Genomic DNA, 17059 nt, shown 5'->3' on the forward strand with positions numbered 1-17059 from the left:
TTTTTATCCTTTTCTGTAGAAAATGGCTGATCCCCCTTCACCTGCAACAATTACTTGCTCAGTATCTTTGCCATCAATGCGGTTTTTTGAAAGTTGTAACCTGTTTGTAGATTGGTCATTTAGTTTTCTAGCCAATCTTCTCCTTGCCTTCACTTCCGGCCCTTCTAGGTCAGCAGGTTCCACTAGTTTCGGCAAATCAATCGGTTTCGAGCTTTTCACAGTTTTTCCGTTTCCAAATTGTCCGTGTTCATTGTCTCCGAACACAATAACGTCCTTGGCGCTGGCATTGCTCAAAGTTACGAACACATGATCATTTCCGACACTAATATCCTTAATTCCCACATTTATGATCTTCTGGGCGTTTTCATCGAATTCAGTCAAGCCAACTAAACTTTTAATGAGTTTAGGAGATGAGTTCACTTGCATATACCTTGACAAGCCCAATTGACCTTTGATACCACTTCCGAAGCTGAGTATCATTTCCTGACTTTTAGTACTATCATCGCTTTCGTACAAGAGTCTGATATATGATGTAGTTGAGCCAGCATAGACGCGGGGAGTTACAAATTCACCATTTACAGCTTTATCCTCTAAACTGTGTTTCACTAGCTTGCTCAAATCTTGCAATGTGTACGCCAAAACAGGAAGTTGTTGAATTTCATTATTGGCACTCACTTCTTTGCCACATTGGCCAAAAGTGTTATCCCCCCATGTCCAAATATTTCCAGACATGTCGCTTGCAATGTTGAAGTACTCGCCACTGGCTATGGAGAAGAACTTCCTAGGTTTGACATATTTTCCATCTTTACTAGCAACAACCTCATTATTCAAATTGAGTAATTCAAAAGCAGAATTGTAAGGGATTTCATTCTCTCCGGAAAACGGAGAATACTTTGGAACACCAAATTGACCTCTGTTTAGTGGTACCTTCGACGTACTCGCTTCAAATACTCTCCCTTCGGAAGAAAGTATGAGAAGATGATTTTTACCCGCAGAGATGTCTCTCACAGATTCACCTTTATTGAACCCGGAGATTGCAAGTTTTTTGGTGTCATACTTAGAGCCAGAGCTGAACCAAGAAGAGGAAGGTGCAGTTTGGGGGTCAATTCTATCACCATGAAATATTTGCTTTCCATCCTGGCTCAAGTAATAGAATTGGTTGTTGGACGATAATACCTTGGATACTTTACCAGGCATCAGTACTTGCACTGGCTGTTCGAATTTAGGAGAGTAGTGGTAAACTTTTCCGTCATCGTCAATTACGATAACATAATCTTTTTCGACCAAAACATCCTTTATAAGCTTTCCATCAAACGCTGCCACTCTGGAAGGCAACTTGTGTTTATTGATTGAGCCGAAAAGGTAAAGACCTTTGTTGCGAACGGAATCTTTCAAGGAACTAATGAACTGAGGACTCAACTCCGTTGTCAACTTATCAACTAAGTAATCAATCGACTTCAGGTTACCCTTGGAGTTGTTGTTGTCTTGAATCTTGGAATCATCAATGTCAAAAGTCCATTTGTTGTAAATCAAAGTTTTTATGTACTTATAATTTGTTGCCAACAGATAAACAGATATGATAGATACAAGAGCCAAGGCTCCAGCACCAAGTCCTTTCAATCTTTCCTTCCTTTCCCACTTTCCTCGTTCCTTTTCCTGATTTGCCTGTTGCTCCTGTTGGATTAGATGAAGCTGATACTTAAATTCAGGCGAATTGTGCCTTAAACCTTGGAGTCTGGGATGAGACAGGAGGTCTATTTCTGGGCCATTCATATCAAATTGTGGAGTCGCTCTCTCCTTTTCGGTAGATGGACCAGTTTCTTCTAGATCATCCACGCCATACCCAAATTTGAACCCTTTCTTCTCTTTGTTGAAGTCATCGATTGACCTGTATTTGCGATCAGAGTACAGACGGATGAAAGGCGCTGCCACATGTTGAGAATTGTAAAGCAGCTGTACCTTAAAGGAAAAGCGCTTCATGGCTTTTGCTCCCGATACCCTTACTATCATGATGTAAATACTTGGTAATAGTAGTTGAAGAGGGCTTTTGGAATAGTAGCAAATGCAGGATGCGACCACTGTTAGAGCTTTCCTAGGAATATCAATGAAGAGACGGCTGGACCCACTCAAGTAAGAAATATAATGATCATGTCTCAAAACGGAGTATCGTTCAATTCATGTGGATTGAAACGGATTAAAAAAAAACTTTCCCCATTACGAGATCGAGTAGGATGAATTTCGATGAGGAACAGGCATAAAAAAATCTCTCACTATTATCAGGACCATATAAAGTAGGAAAGCAACCGAAAGAATGCAAGGAAGTCGAGCAAAGATGAGCAAAAGATTGTCTGTTCCAAGTGGAACAATGCATGTCCACATGTAATCAGTGCCATATTATCATACAGGTCACCCAAATATTTGTGCTATCGCACTTGAAGTACTCCGCAACTTTAGTACGAGCACATGTGGAAAATCGGAATTCAGGGACAAAAACGGACGCTCAGCTCGATAACTCGTTTTGATACGAAAAAGTTTGTCCAATCTTTGCAGGAGAAGGGAGGTTTTAGCGCCGAGCAAGCAGAAGCAGCAGTTATTGTGGTCAACAAAGCTGTCAATGATGGCATCAGTCAGATTGCAAAGAACTTGGTGGCAAAGGAGAAGTTGAATTCAGTAGCATACCAACAGAAAGTTGACTTTGCAAAGTTGAAAGGAGAGCTTCAAACACTGGACAAATCCGAGTTCACCAATTTGCGCAAGGAGCAAGAGAAACTACGCACAAACTTGACTAATTTACAAAACAGACTCAAGGAAGAGATCACAAAGAACTCTGCCGGTGTGCGACTTGATCTAAACTTGGAAAAGGGCCGCATGAGAGAAGAAAGTTCAATACATGAGCTGAAAATCGAAGACACATACACTCGGATTGACGAGGAAATAGCCAACATGCAGATGCAAATCAAGTCTGTCAAGACCCAAGTTATGCAGTGGTTAATCGGTGTGAGTTCTGGTACTGCTGCTCTTCTTCTTGCGTTTGTCCGGTTTTTCGGCTAATGCGCTACATTTGGGATTATGGCCATCTTATGGGAGTAACCATATGGTACGCCCCAGTTACTTGAACCAATCATTGGTAAGAAGCCACAAGGGATTTATTTGGACGGTAAGGAAGCATCTACGCTTGAGAGCCTTTTTGACTAATAAGGCGCATTCAAAGTATGTTCAGAATAGAGAGATTTTTTATTCTTCATTGAAAATGAATTGTAGAAATGAAGTACCCAGTAGACGAAGAAGAGTATCGTATAGATAGCCATTAGGTTGAAAGCAACCTTCTGGCGATAGGAAGAAAGGTCACGTGCACCAAGTGGCAGGAGATTTGTGTCTACGATAACGCGAACTTAGTTTTCAGTTTGAAAGTGATCACATACTACAGAAACACACAAGCATGAACTCTCTATACAACCATGGGGTCAAGCAAACACAGATTTTAACACGAGATTTGGCATCGTTTGAGAAAAACCTTAGCACGTCCCCAATGTCTTTGCAAGGGTCCATCATTACGTCGCTTACAGCATTCAAAAAGACAATTAAAGAATACAATGACTTGGTCACGCAGAACAATTTCACAGAGGAAAAACACCAGCTTCGCTTGAGCAAATTCCAGGAAGACTTGAGTAAATTCAGCGAGAAATTCGACTCGTTGCGACACCAGCGAGAGATTCTGTTACAGGCAGAATCACATCAAGAATTGATGGGCCGAAGACACGTCAGCACAGACAACCCATACGATGCTCTGCAAAAGGCAAACCAGCCGCCTAGTGGGCCTCTGTTGCTGTATCTGGAAGGACTTTACAAGGAGAAACAATCATTGTCGAGGGGTAGTAATCAACTCGACATGATTTTGGAGATGGGCCAGAACGCTCTCGATGATTTGGTGGAGCAAAATGAAACGTTACGGCGGGTGGGGCAAACGTTCGAACAAAGTTTGCTAACCTTGGGGGTTAGCAGGGGCACCATTCGGAAAGTGGAGAGACGTGCCAAGCAAGACAAGTGGATTTTCTGGGGTGCAGTTATCGTGATGTTTGTGTTGTGCTACTATATCATCCGCTGGTTCCACTAAGGACTGCGAAAGACAATTGCATGGGACGTATGTAGATGAAGCATATTCGCTACATGTATAATATGAAGAAAGTAAGAGCTTGCCCAATATGGTGTTCAAGCTAGGAAAAGCTGGTTTGTCATACAGGTGTACATTTCCCTGAAAGTAGTAATTTGTTGCATATCTTTTTTCAACTTGACATATGCCTACTCGCTAAAGCTCCGCCTCGCTAGAAAAGCAACATACGGGATTCGTCCGCAATTGACAGGACTTACCTCCTAGTCATTGGCGCAAATTGCATTGAAGGTGAAAGTATGAGGGTCCAGGAGTGCACGCAAGACGGATCAAACGCACCTACAGGAAATTCCTGTAGTTGTTGGAGATGGAGTGGAGATGGACGATAGGCGCCTAACTGTAGGCGGAGACCCAAGACCGCAGAAGGGAAAAACAATGGCAGGTGGAGGCAGCTTCGACATTGCAAATTTGCCAGAAGAAGTATTTTGCAGTGCCCCACCCATCTGTTCGCCCGATTAGGGCATAATCTCGAAGTGAGCACCATTGCCCGAATAGGCAGTAGACCATGCAAACCGAAAGCCATTGCCCAAACAAGCAATGCCGGGATTCTCCAATATAAGAAGGCATTTGGCTGAGGTTGGAACCCAGCATGCGATGAGAATCTATCTATTCCTAGTCCTAGCAGCAGCTTTGCCTGTGCGTGAAGCCCCACTTGAAGCACGGGCAGTGGGCGCAACCACAACCAATATAGGCTGGGCGCAGCTTCTTGGCCTCGCGCCAACCGGCACGCCTGCACCAACCACCACGCTGACTGCGCAAGTCGCACCCACGCCGACCACTACAAGAGGCACTGGCATTTTCGGGTCCAGCAACACCGGCAATTCTGGGTCTGGCAATTCTGGGTCTGGAAACACGGGTGGCAACAACGCCAACACTGAAAGCAGCGGTCTGAACTGGCTCAGTCTGCTTCTTCTGCTTTTCTCTCCTTCTTCTTCTTCCAATACTTCGCCGTCCTCTACCGCGTCGCCGTCCTCTTCTTCGGCGTCGCCGTCTGGCTCGGGCTTTTTCGCAAGCCTCCTCGAGCTCTTGGGCGGCCTGCGTGGAAACGGCGCGCTGGGCAGTCTGGGTGCGACCCAAGCCACTGCTTCTTCAGCCACCTCTACCCTGGGCGGCAGCGGACTATTCAACACGGCGCTGGAAAGCCAGAGCGGCGATAAGCCAGCATTTTCTGGTCTAGTTGTTGTTGAAGGCGCAGGAGGCTCTGACACGGGCAGCGAAAGCACCCAAACAGATGCGCCTCTGTCAGAGGGCGCGGAGTACGCTGAACAAGGCGTGGGAATCACCTATTCGCCCTACACCAAGTCTGGCCAGTGCAAAAGTGCCAGTCAAGTTGCTTCTGATATGGCCAAGCTCCGTCTGTACCAACTAATCCGGCTCTATTCAGTCGACTGCCTGGGGATCCAGAATGTGATCCGGGCCTTGGGCCTGCAGCAGCAGCTATTTTTGGGTGTTTGGGCCATTGACAATTTGGACACTGACCTTTCGTCCATGGCGCAACAGGTGGAGCTGGGGTCGCGCGGGTGGCGCGCAGTGCACACCGTGGCGATTGGAAACGAGGTTGTCAATTCCGGGCGCGGGTCCGCCTCCCAGGTGCGCGCGGCCGTGCAAAAAGCACGCCAGTGGTTTTCGTCCAACGCGCCTTCGTATTCGGGCGCCATTGTTTCGGTCGACACTTTGGCTGCGGTGATGGCCGATAGTTCCATGTGTGACATTTCCGATTACCTTGCGGTCAACTGCCATCCGTACTTTAGTGGCATTGAGGCCCTGACTTCGGGCACATGGTTGCAACAACAAACAGCCCAATTAAAGAGCCATTGTAACAATGGCAAGGATATCCTCATCACCGAAAGTGGATGGCCCAATGCAGGCAATACCTTGGGCCAGGCGGTGCCTTCTACAGAAAGTCAGGTACTCGCGCTTCAAAGCTTGGGTAAAGTCATGGGCCACCAGGTTGTGATGTTTACCATGTACAATGACTATTGGAAGGACCCGGGACCTTATAACGTGGAGCAGCGGTGGGGCATTTATGGTGATCCGTCTGCGTAAGACTTTTGTATTGTATAAAACGAGAAAATATTGACGTTAATTAAGTAACGGATACTGGTTATTCATACTTTAGGTTTTTGATTTCGTTGTGGTAATTAATCATCGACTAATTCTGTACTGTATTAATTGTTAGAGAACATCAATTCAGGCAAAAGCTGTCGCACTGTATAACACCTTGGTACTGCAAAACTAAGCCAATCTACCAATTGAGCTACTTCATGATTGTACCGTTGGAGTCATTAATCCTCTCAGTCCAAGTTTCTGTCTTCAATGCCTCGATAAAATTCAAGACTCGGTCTTTGGCAACGGGTACAGTTCTGATCAAGCCTTAAACCCAGAATTAACCTACACTGCTTACATTGTGATGTACTGCTACTTAACCTCTTGTACTATTCAGAATGAAAAGGAAACCAATAAATGTTCCTCAAATGTGTAGGTTTTCTAAACAGCATCACAACATCACGAATGTTTTTGTATTTTTCAAATCTATGTTTGTCTGGCGCTCACTTGTCCCTTTCATTCTTGCATGGTTGCAAGTTGAATTGTTGAGAACTAGCAGTGGTATATACACACTGAACTAAAATTCTCTATTACTAATTCCTATGACAACACGGCGCCCTAACGGTACGTAAGATGTCATTACATATACATATCACCGCGGACGCAACCTTAATGCATTTGCATTAGATCTTCCTGTCACCATTGGATATATTCCTGACAGTGAAGTAAGTGCATGCATTAAACAATGGTTGCAAGGTGCAACGGCACGACAGGTGCACAGCAACGTCCTGCCGGTGCAGCCAACTCATCTCTTAAACGCCGTCCTATCATCTTAGACGAAGGACACTTCATATCTCCTCTCAAGTATATAAGATCACCATTTTTCCCTCTAGGATGGATTCTTCTCTAAGGATCATCCCCATCCCGATATATCAATCCCAATACACTTGCTACTCAAATGTCCAACACCTCTGACTCTATTGAAGGTTCCACTCTGTCTGAAGTCTCCTTCAGAGACTCTCATGGATTGATCTCTGGTTTACCAGCAAGAAGCCAAGGTGTGCATAGTGCTGCCACTACTGTACAAAAGGTTTCACATGAATACGACCTGCACAGTGCACGCGAGGTGCGCCGTATTCACAAAATCAACAAAAGCATTTATTCCTCCATCAATACCATGTCGGAAAGAGAAGCCAAAAAGCTTGCTGCAAAGCTCAACACTCTTTTCGAAGGCATCTACTCCGTTGCTAATAGTGCAGGGAAACCCATTTACGTCGATTTCCAAAAACTTCCCTCGCGCACGGGAACAGATTACTATAAGTACATCACCCGGCCAATTTCGCTCCATACCATAGGCAGAAATATCAAGAAGTTCACTTATAAAGATGGCCAAGGTTTCGTGGACGATTTGGCACAGATAACATGGAACGCCCGCCACTACAATGAGCCTGCGTCCGAAATTTACGAAAATGCTCTCCTATTGGATAACTACATTAAAGACACGGTCATCCCCCGGTTATCTACCGATCCAAAAGTGCCAAACAGTTCGACTTTGTATTACCCAGACTTGGGCCCATTGGAAGAGTACGGCCACAACACATTTGACGAGGAAGGTGCCTCAGCGTCTCCCTATGTCAAAAATGAAGACTACGATGAGGACGAACAATCTATGGTCAATTACGGCTACTCTTCAAGAACTTCTATGGGCTCGGCTAAACCGGGAGAAGGTGGTGTAAGACGCGGAAGACCTCCGATCATCGATAGACCTTATGAATCTCGGATTAAGTCCATCTTGAAACTTATCAAAAAGATCCGCCATCCAGAGGATGAGAATCACATCTTGACGTCTCATTTTGAGAGGTTGCCTGATAAATCCCTTATGGATTACTACAAGATCATTGATAATCCGATTAGTTTGCACGAGATCCGCGCGAAAGTGCGTTCTCGTAAGTACTCTACTGTGCAACAGTTTTTGGATGACATGTCATTGATGATCAGCAATGCCAAAATTTACAATGCGTCAAACCCAGAAATGATTAACGAAGTTATTCTTTTTGAAAGAGAAGCCGAGCAGATCATAACAAGGGAGATGCTGCGCCCAGAATCCGATTTCATGGTTTCAGCTGCTGCGGGCTCCGACTCTTTGAAAACTCCTTTGGACCAAGTCACCGTCCGTAACCACACCTATAAAGTTGGTGACTGGGTTCTCATCCGCAATGCTAATGATATCAACAAGCCCATTTGTGGACAGATTTTCCGTTTATGGACTGCTGATGGCATTCAGTACACGAATGTGTGCTGGTATATCAGACCAGAGCAAACGTGCCACCGTGATGACAGACTTTTTTACATCAATGAGGTGTGCAAAACTGGAGAGTACAGAGACCATTTGGCTGAGGATATTTTAGCACCATGTTATGTTATATTTTTGACCTACTACCAGAAAGGAGATATTCCACCTAACTTGCTTCCAGAAGGTACAGAGTGGTTTATCTGTGAGTTTAGGTACAACGTCAACACATATGCGTTCAACAGAATTCGTACATGGAAAGCTTGTTTACCAGACGAAATCCGTCACATCGATCAGCCTATTGTGCCGATTAACGAGCCACGGAAGTTGGTTAAGTATGACTCGCCTATCAAGGACCTTTTACCAAATGATGCTCAAGGTAACCTGGCTCCTGTGAGCCCCGTCCCAGGCCCCAATGCCAACGGCCCTCCCATTGTAGGTGCTGTGTACAGAAAACCACCTTATTACAATGACGAATTGGGCCAATGTTCCACCTCTCCAAACGTTGTTAGAGCGCCCGAGTTAGATGATCATACTACGGGGAGAAAGGCTTATATTTTCACGCCGGCATCGCAACTTAAAATCGTTGCAGGTTCAGGGATTTATTCGTCGTCCGGAACTCGCTCTGTTCCAGCCAACTATACACCTTCCCAAGCTGACGAGTACTCTCTTAACAACTCTCCATCGGCTGAAAGCCTTGCATACAAAACGTCATATCCTCCTGTGACTCCTCAACCAATGGGAACCACGCAGATGGCGTACCCTCCCACGTCGGTGTACAAACCTTATATCAACAAAGCTCACATTAGGGACTATTCTACCAGTGCGAGTGTCAGAGGTACGCCGCCGGCTTCTTATTCTGTGCCATTATCTGGTGGTCTGAGCAGCACGCCATCTATTTACTCGAATGTACTTATAGGGGGTGTGGTCTCATATGTGGGCAAAAAGCCTACTGCAGAAGAAGAGGATGTTGACGAACCAGAACAGTTTGAGGATGTGAGCAAACTGCTCGTATCACTTGCAGGTAGCCCTGTCTGGTTCCGTGCTCCACCAGTATTGATCTCAGAGAAGTTACTCACACCAATTGGGCATTCGGCGAAATACTTGGCTTGGAAGCTCAAGAAGAATCAGGCCTGATTCTTAATTGCTGATGGTATATAGAGGAACACTGTCGGAATAAATGTTGGAGAAATGAACTTTCTAATTCGTCTTGAAGTTTCGTAAATTGGCGCAGTCCATAAAGATAAAAATATGAGTACAAACGGTGAATAGGCGAAAATTAAATGTCTCACCAGTTGTAATTGTGAAACCAGTTTGCCATTTTCCTTCAGTGTGCCAGCAATATTGTTTCTGCGGTGCTACTTTTCGCTGGGGCTTGGGCAAAATTGAGATGCTGTTATTCGGATAGCTCGCGTTCCAAGCCATTCTTGACTACTAACTCTTTAAATTTCATTCATGAATAGGTTTTTTCATACAATCTTATAGAATATTCTTAATGGTGAACAACTGTGCACCCGCGTACTTTATAATCGCGCGACCAGACTGCGCACGATTTCACCTCTGCTTCATGGTACTACCTTATGTCAACTCAACTTTCGGAGTTCCAAGAGTGTCTCCGATCGTCCAAAAGGATTGTGGCTTTGGTAGGCGCTGGCCTTTCTGCGTCTCTGGGCCTCGCCACGTTTCGTGGCTCCCAGGGCCTATGGAAAAACTTCAACATGATTGACTTGGCTACACCAGATGCCTTTTACATTGACCCTGGGTTAGTGTGGCAGTTCTATCTGTGGCGAAGATATGAGGCACTCAAAGCGCAGCCCAACGCAGGCCATTTGGCTCTTGCCCGGCTTTCTCGTCTTCGCAGCAAGAAATTCATCACCATCACCCAAAATGTGGATGGGCTTCTGGCCCGTGGCGGCCACGATCCGAAAACCTTGTATGAAATACATGGCTCGCTCTTTGAACTTCGATGTACGAGCTTTACATGTACACATGTGGAAAGGGGTAACACTGACGTTCCCCTCACCCCGGCTTTAACAATAGATGTGGATACGGAAGTTGGCCCTTCTGTCACCACTGCAACCACATCTTCTGCATCTGTTTCTTCCAATTCTACTGCGACGACTACTGCAACTTCATCCTCTCCATTTTTCAGCCCCACGAAAGAACTAAATGTCGATGATTTGCCCAAATGCCCAGTTTGTCAGTCGCTTATGCGGCCAGGCGTAGTTTGGTTCGGTGAATCACTACCCTTGCGAGTGCTAGATCGCATCGATACTTTCTTAGAGGCTGGTCCTGTAGACTTGATCTTGGTCATTGGAACGTCAGGCACAGTGTATCCAGCAAATAGCTACGTGGACATTGTGCGGCAGCGTGGGGGCAGCGTAGCAATATTCAACACTGACATTGATCAGGATGTTTTGGAGGGTAAAGTAGCCAAAACCTGGGGCTTCAAGGGCGATGCAGCTGAGTTACTTCTAATCGCTCTTTCTCCGCTCTTTGAAGACTCCGAAGAAGCCAACAGTTAAGGCTCATGCTACGAGCGGACAGACTAATGTACGATGGCTTATGATTGGGTGACCTATTATTCATTGGTGAGTTACCTCACTCCTTCAATTTCTCTAGTGCTCTAAGAGCATGCTCTCGTTGACGCCTCACACAAACGCCCATTAGGGTCAACGCTCAAATCATTATGTCGTTGGACATGCTACATTGCCCTACTTCTCGTCCTTTTGCACGTTTCCATAGGCCCAATCCGCGATGCAGTGGCTGAAAAAGGGGCCGACATGTATGCTACGTTTAACCTTATTATCCCGGCCCGGTTAAAAGCACGGCCTACTCTGCCGGCTAGAAGCAAGGGTCTACGTTGTTGCTCTTTATCTTCACTTCAATGTGCACTTTGCGGATATTGTACTAAATTTGATACATACCTTGGTGGTCTACTCGCCACAATTCCATTGAAAGAAGGGCTCCTACTGTTGCGTGTGAAAGGTGAATTTTAGCGTGGCACATGGAATTTATGCACATGCTGCATCTGCCAACTATGCGCAATACCTTTAAGAGATGCCACATATACGTTTGGCTAGAGCTTACATACCCCAGATAAAATTACCGGCACATTTGTTTACGAATTCATTTATTCACAGTCCCTGAGCGGACGCCAGCGTCCGCGATTTAACTTAGTATACCAATGTCCCATGATAGCTATCCTTGCGTTCTCGTAGGTTTTCATACTTGCGTTCTCCGGTGTCGAACATTCAATCATCTCTCTTAACTGACCTAAGTGGCGCCATTCCCATCGCTTTTTTTCACCTGGGGGTTGCGTCTTCTGTAGAACGGGTTCCCCACGTAAGTGGTGATTGTACTGCGGCGTTCGACAGCACGACGGCTGCTCAGCTTGGGCGAGATCACCAGTGTCAGAAACAGCCGGTTCAAGCGCCGAGGTGGCAACATAGTAATAGTCGGCTCATTAGAACTGCTGTTCTGCTCCGTAGAACCTGGTATTGACACCCTATTTGCAGAGGTTGTCACAAACGCATCGACATTGAAACGACTGGAATCGTTTACGTATTGGCTAGCAAAAGGGTCTTGAAGAAACTGGTCCATAGAGGTGGTCGACATGGAACTCTTAAGTTGCAGAGTTGGTGAATTTCCTCTCAGGTCAATAGAGTGATAATTCCGGCTATCTAAACTCAAGCAGCTCGAAGAGGCATTTGACAGCAGCAAAACCATCATTGGAACAGACTCTTCAAGTTCAGGCTGAGCCCTTGGCACACTGTTCTGAATAGTCGAGTCTGAGGTTGAGGAAACCAGCAGCATTGCACCAATTGGGTCCTTTTGTGGTGCCAAAAGCGGTGAAGAAAGCTTCTTCATTTGACTCCATTCCAGAACAACAAGCTTCGTCGGAATTTGATGACAGCATTCAAGATAACGGACGTCGAACTCGTCCAAAGCATCTTGGATGTCTGTATGTTTCATGTTTGGGAACTAGAAACAAAGAATCACAGAATTGTAAACCAATGTGGTGAACCGCTGGCAAAACTCAAGTGCCTTCAACGCAAGATTCACACTTCGAGTTCAAGTCGAACAGATGACATTTTTTCAGGACAGCCGCCAAATTTAAAAGTGCAAATTGTTTTCCTACACAGGCAGCTCCATTATCGGGGCTACAGGCACACTTCGAGGTCTGTTTAACCGGTTTTTTTTTTTTTTTTCTCAGTCTTTTGCTCTCCGCGGTTTCCTATTTCGTTTAATTACATGCTTTTGTTTGTTCACACTTTTTTTCTTCATTTTAAGACGTTGCTCTTTTCAATTCTCCAGATAATATTCTTGACGACGTGTTAACATATAAGATAAGACTTGGACTTGCAATGAGCTGATATCAAAGTTTGTATTCACTGTCGTGCTTCGACGGCAGGAGTTTTTTTGCTTTTTTTTTCTACATCCGGTGTTGACGTCGCACAGTTTTTTCAAGGCAGCACATGCGCGCGACACGCATATCGTCCAAATCAAAGTAGATATCCGGTTCGAAATTGATATTCGTAATCTATTCTGATAGATAGGGGATGAGTAAGATTATATGTGGTAAGAATTGGTGAATGTGCGCCTTCTTTGAAATATAACACAGGGCATCACGGCTTGTGATTGTTCTATTTTTCGGATCTGCGTTTACGAACCCTATGCGCTAAAATTCGCACCCCTTTCTTTTCAATCTTACAGGTATAGACGGCTTGTCGTGCATCCATCGGCTATTTCCGAATAACTGATTAGTACTTTAGTAAAGGTTTTTTTCTTCGGGCATTTAAAACTCGCAGAACCCTTTCTCCTCTCGGCACTTGAAACTCGACTCTTATGCATGGCGCAATTGTTGGCTTAGAAGATTCTCGTAACAAGACTTATGCCGGATAACAAGATAAAGCCCCTTCCGAGTAAATTTCTGCATAGGTTATGATGATAATTTCACCTGCTACGATTATCAAGGGACCAATGTTAGTTTAGCTCAGTCATTTGAATTTTCCTGTCCGTTGTTATCAGTGGAAAGGATCTTGCATGCATTATTTAGAATATTGTAGGATTTTGACCATTTCGTATATAGTCGCGTTTCCAAAGAAAAAATTTGAATACATCTAAGCGAAAGCGGGAATATTCCGTAAAGCAAAAAAATAAGTTTCCTGAAAAGATACATTGAATACAAGAATGGAATTTTCACTATACTTATTCTGGTAGTATGAATGATTATATTTTCTTTGAGTGATTTTACCTCACGATGCAAAAGCATCTTCATACCTTCTTGGCGAGATAGATGTCCAGTATCGTCTAATAATGGCTTTTTAGTGTGGGGATTTTAATACTAACTCACTAAATACCTTGGAATTTGGGCAACAAGTTTTCCTTATCAAAGTTTATGTGAATTTTTACAGAACAAATAACATCATAAACCGTTATAAACTGAAATTATAAGCTCGCAAATATTAACATTCATAACAGTCCGATATAGTGTAATGGCTATCACGGTTCGCTCTCACCGAGCAGATCGGGGTTCGATTCCCCGTATCGGAGTTTTCTTTTTTCAACTTTTTTCTGAAAAATTTTAATGTTGCTTCTCTTTTGCAATCTTGCGAAATGTGTGGAGCCTAAATCGGAAAGCTGCTTAAAAAATTGTAATTGGAATGACGAAGTGTCACGAGCGCGTTTAATATCGATATCTCTTATCTAGCCGAATGAAACCCACCACACATTACGCACGGCATTTTGACAAATTTCAGCAACATGCAGTATTCACGTATGCTGTTTGATCTAACAATGGTCTAGAGAGGAATACGTTAGCCTAATTGAAGCGAATACAGTTGGTTCACGGCTCAAAACAGCAAGAACTGGATTGACACTATGCACGATGATCAATGATTAGTTTGAAGCATCAATGTGATAAGGCTAATACACATTTTGCTTTGGAATATGGATGAAAGAAAAAGGAGTACAGATTTAATATACGAACGGAAAAACAACTCCATGGGTGTGAATATTTTTTTTATTCCACCACAAATCGACGTTGTTTGTCTTAGCGAGCCAATGATAAAGACACCGTCCCTGAAATGCCCAAACGAAACCCAAATACACTTTTTTAGCTGTCCGAGATGGGAAGATTACGCGAGTGGGGAATCGATTTCGCCTGCGACGCGATTGATTAGAACATGCCAATGAGTGTTCGAGCGTGCGTCTAAAGGACCCAGAACGAAAAATGTGAGCCGCTCATTTGACGCAACATTCACGCGGGTCTGACACACTGACGTTCAAATAGAGGATATTTAACCATCTTGCATGCAAAATACTGCACAAGGTCAGTTACGCGCCGTTATCACTTGCTTGGAGCTGCGCGTCGTCCATGCATTAAGCCTAACGAGTATGTAAGAAATTTGAAATGCAGACGACCAGGACAGACATATCAAGTGTAAATGCCCCGTGAAAATTTTTCTAATTTCCCTGCGTCATCACAGGAAAGAGAAAGTTCTACCGCTTGCTTTTGCCCCAGATAACAGGTGCTTGATTTCTATCAATGAACGGCTTTCTCTTATTGACTCCCCCAGTACCCATAAAGCGGGATGCAGGGAGTATTCCTTCCAATTTTTCCGGTTTCAAGAAATCTCCGCTGTCAAGGGTGACATCGAATGGTTCAATTGTACAGCCGTCTAATAGCTCATTTTCATTTAGTGCGAGATCGACTACAGTCTCGTCAACATCAGATGTAACCACCGCCGCATACGCTGGAAGGAAAAAGATATTTGATCCTAACACACTACAGTATGTTGATATTCAAGACATGATGTCTTTATTTGAACGGAAATTATTCAAGTACAACAATTTGGTCAAACAAATTAAGAAGATGCTGGAGGATGCGCATTTACATGACCTCCTTAACCTGAATAATTTCTCCTTCAATGGCGGCCAGGCACCACTTTTCACAGTTCCAAATGTCCAACAACTTAGATACTTGTATTTTGTTGCATTTGAAACACATCTGGTTACTCCTAAGACACAATTGCTGGAGCCATCTGCCGAATACCTCGTAGATGTGTCTATACAAGAGAGTATCGCTTCAGCCAGAATCAACAGTTATCATTCAAAGGCTGATAAACGGACTTCCAAGACAGCAGACAAATATATCAATTACTTGCTGAGCCGGAATACGAAAGAAAATCGGAAACGCAAATCGTTAGCTTTCCCGCAAAAGTCCATGACACATCCACCTCTAACAGATTTACTCCCGGAACTAGAATACAGATTAACCAGTTTCGAAATTCAGGAACTTTCGGAAAGCGCAGGCGTGAGAAACTTGTTCCTTCAATCATCTTTCTGGGATGACGTGTACCACGATGTTAAGTACCAAAGAGCGCCACACGGTACATATGACAAACTACCTCATTTCAAAGTGTGTCGACAATTTTTCGTGGAGCTCCTTGACGTTGTACTTAAGAGTCTTGTTTCTGTGACATGCGAGATTGATTCTGACGATTTGAAGTTGTTGAACGGCGACGAATTGCACGAGTTAAACAAACAGTGCCATTATTATTTTAACAATGGCTTCTCGGAAGTTTTTATGCGGCTCAGAACTTTCTTCTTCAGCATTTATACGAATTTATCACAAGATTCGGCAATGACAGATGTTACTGCGATTGAGCTTTTGGATATTGTTATCCTGGGAATAGCAGAAAATTTGTTGGTTCTGTTCCACAACCGTCCACACAAGGAGAAATTAATTCTGCTTTTTACTGCTTTGATGAGAAGCTCAATCCGACTCGTTTTCCGCTCATCTACTGGAATACGGTACTCCAGTTCTGTTGAAAGCGCGGAACTGCCTCTGTCTAGTCCAATGATTCGAAAGAACGAAAAAGAAGAGATGAAGGAAGACCTGTTCCTGGATTTAAATGCACACTTGTGTGGTGCATCCTCTCCCGAACCTACATCCAAAAGAAGAGGATTTTCTCGCCTTTTCAAGAGGAAAAGTAATAAAAATTAACGAGTGCAGGTGTTGATCACCTTCACTATATTGAAAGAAAATATATGATTTGTCGCTTAGCCGAGTAGATAGTATCGCTAACTAAAATTAACTGGAAACGAGCATGAGAGAAACAATGCAGAAGGGTCAATTACCTTACCCCTTTGGGATGGTGGAGCAAAAGTGTGTGTAAACACGTGTTAGTAGCCCTGGTAAAAGTGTGATTTCTAGATATTTCCTGCACAATTATCTCACCACTACGGTTGATCTTCTTTGTGTGACCCATTGTTAAGCAGGACAGCCAGCTTCTTGTTATCGAAAAGAAGAAAAAAGAACCAAGCCATTCAGCTTCAAAATGCATGAGAGGTAAATACCATAGCCAAAGGGCTGGCTTCTTTCGCTTGGCCGCATGACGTTACCTTGTACCTTGACGAGACCGGAGGACGCATATGTGTGTAATGATGCTAAAAAAGAAGCAACTGTTTCTATGTTTGTTGTCCTTCGCACACCTTCTATTTTTACTTTGCTGAATGTATATAATGCGAAAGATCCTCTCCATGTGAGC

General features: G+C 44.1%; 8 protein-coding genes and 1 non-coding gene across 9 annotated transcripts; 7 read left to right on the forward strand and 2 right to left on the reverse strand. All coding sequences in view use genetic code 12, as the record gives it.

The window, feature by feature from the left end:
- Positions 1 to 3: 3 nt before the first annotated feature.
- Positions 4 to 2010, reverse strand: FOB63_005171 (uncharacterized protein; the record flags this gene model as incomplete). The annotated part of the gene is made up of 1 exon (XM_002617143.1): positions 4 to 2010. The coding sequence occupies one exon, from the start codon at positions 2008 to 2010 to the stop codon at positions 4 to 6; it is 2007 nt and encodes a 668-aa protein (XP_002617189.1).
- Positions 2011 to 2463: 453 nt separating this feature from the next.
- FMP32 (uncharacterized protein) lies at positions 2464 to 3051 on the forward strand (the record flags this gene model as incomplete). Its single annotated transcript, XM_002617142.1, has 1 exon — positions 2464 to 3051. One exon carries the CDS (start codon positions 2464 to 2466, stop codon positions 3049 to 3051), a length of 588 nt encoding a protein of 195 aa, XP_002617188.1.
- A 388-nt stretch (positions 3052 to 3439) lies between these two features.
- FOB63_005173 (uncharacterized protein) lies at positions 3440 to 4114 on the forward strand (the record flags this gene model as incomplete). The annotated part of the gene is made up of 1 exon (XM_002617141.1): positions 3440 to 4114. One exon carries the CDS (start codon positions 3440 to 3442, stop codon positions 4112 to 4114), a length of 675 nt encoding a protein of 224 aa, XP_002617187.1.
- Positions 4115 to 4705: 591 nt separating this feature from the next.
- Positions 4706 to 6214, forward strand: SCW4 (Scw4p; the record flags this gene model as incomplete). The annotated part of the gene is made up of 1 exon (XM_002617140.1): positions 4706 to 6214. One exon carries the CDS (start codon positions 4706 to 4708, stop codon positions 6212 to 6214), a length of 1509 nt encoding a protein of 502 aa, XP_002617186.1.
- A 958-nt stretch (positions 6215 to 7172) lies between these two features.
- FOB63_005175 (uncharacterized protein) lies at positions 7173 to 9641 on the forward strand (the record flags this gene model as incomplete). The annotated part of the gene is made up of 1 exon (XM_002617139.1): positions 7173 to 9641. One exon carries the CDS (start codon positions 7173 to 7175, stop codon positions 9639 to 9641), a length of 2469 nt encoding a protein of 822 aa, XP_002617185.1.
- Positions 9642 to 10084: 443 nt separating this feature from the next.
- Positions 10085 to 11029, forward strand: FOB63_005176 (uncharacterized protein; the record flags this gene model as incomplete). Its single annotated transcript, XM_002617138.1, has 1 exon — positions 10085 to 11029. The coding sequence occupies one exon, from the start codon at positions 10085 to 10087 to the stop codon at positions 11027 to 11029; it is 945 nt and encodes a 314-aa protein (XP_002617184.1).
- Positions 11030 to 11780: 751 nt separating this feature from the next.
- On the reverse strand, positions 11781 to 12479 carry FOB63_005177 (uncharacterized protein; the record flags this gene model as incomplete). The annotated part of the gene is made up of 1 exon (XM_002617137.1): positions 11781 to 12479. One exon carries the CDS (start codon positions 12477 to 12479, stop codon positions 11781 to 11783), a length of 699 nt encoding a protein of 232 aa, XP_002617183.1.
- A 1509-nt stretch (positions 12480 to 13988) lies between these two features.
- Positions 13989 to 14060, forward strand: FOB63_005679. The gene has a single exon. It is a non-coding gene; the product is annotated as a tRNA-Glu (tRNA).
- A 994-nt stretch (positions 14061 to 15054) lies between these two features.
- Positions 15055 to 16515, forward strand: FOB63_005178 (uncharacterized protein; the record flags this gene model as incomplete). The annotated part of the gene is made up of 1 exon (XM_002617136.1): positions 15055 to 16515. One exon carries the CDS (start codon positions 15055 to 15057, stop codon positions 16513 to 16515), a length of 1461 nt encoding a protein of 486 aa, XP_002617182.1.
- Between the last annotated feature and the right edge of the window lie 544 nt (positions 16516 to 17059).

Source organism: Clavispora lusitaniae (assembly GCF_014636115.1).
Source record: "Clavispora lusitaniae strain FDAARGOS_655 chromosome Unknown tig00002663_pilon, whole genome shotgun sequence".
Classification (NCBI taxonomy): domain Eukaryota; kingdom Fungi; phylum Ascomycota; class Pichiomycetes; order Serinales; family Metschnikowiaceae; genus Clavispora; species Clavispora lusitaniae.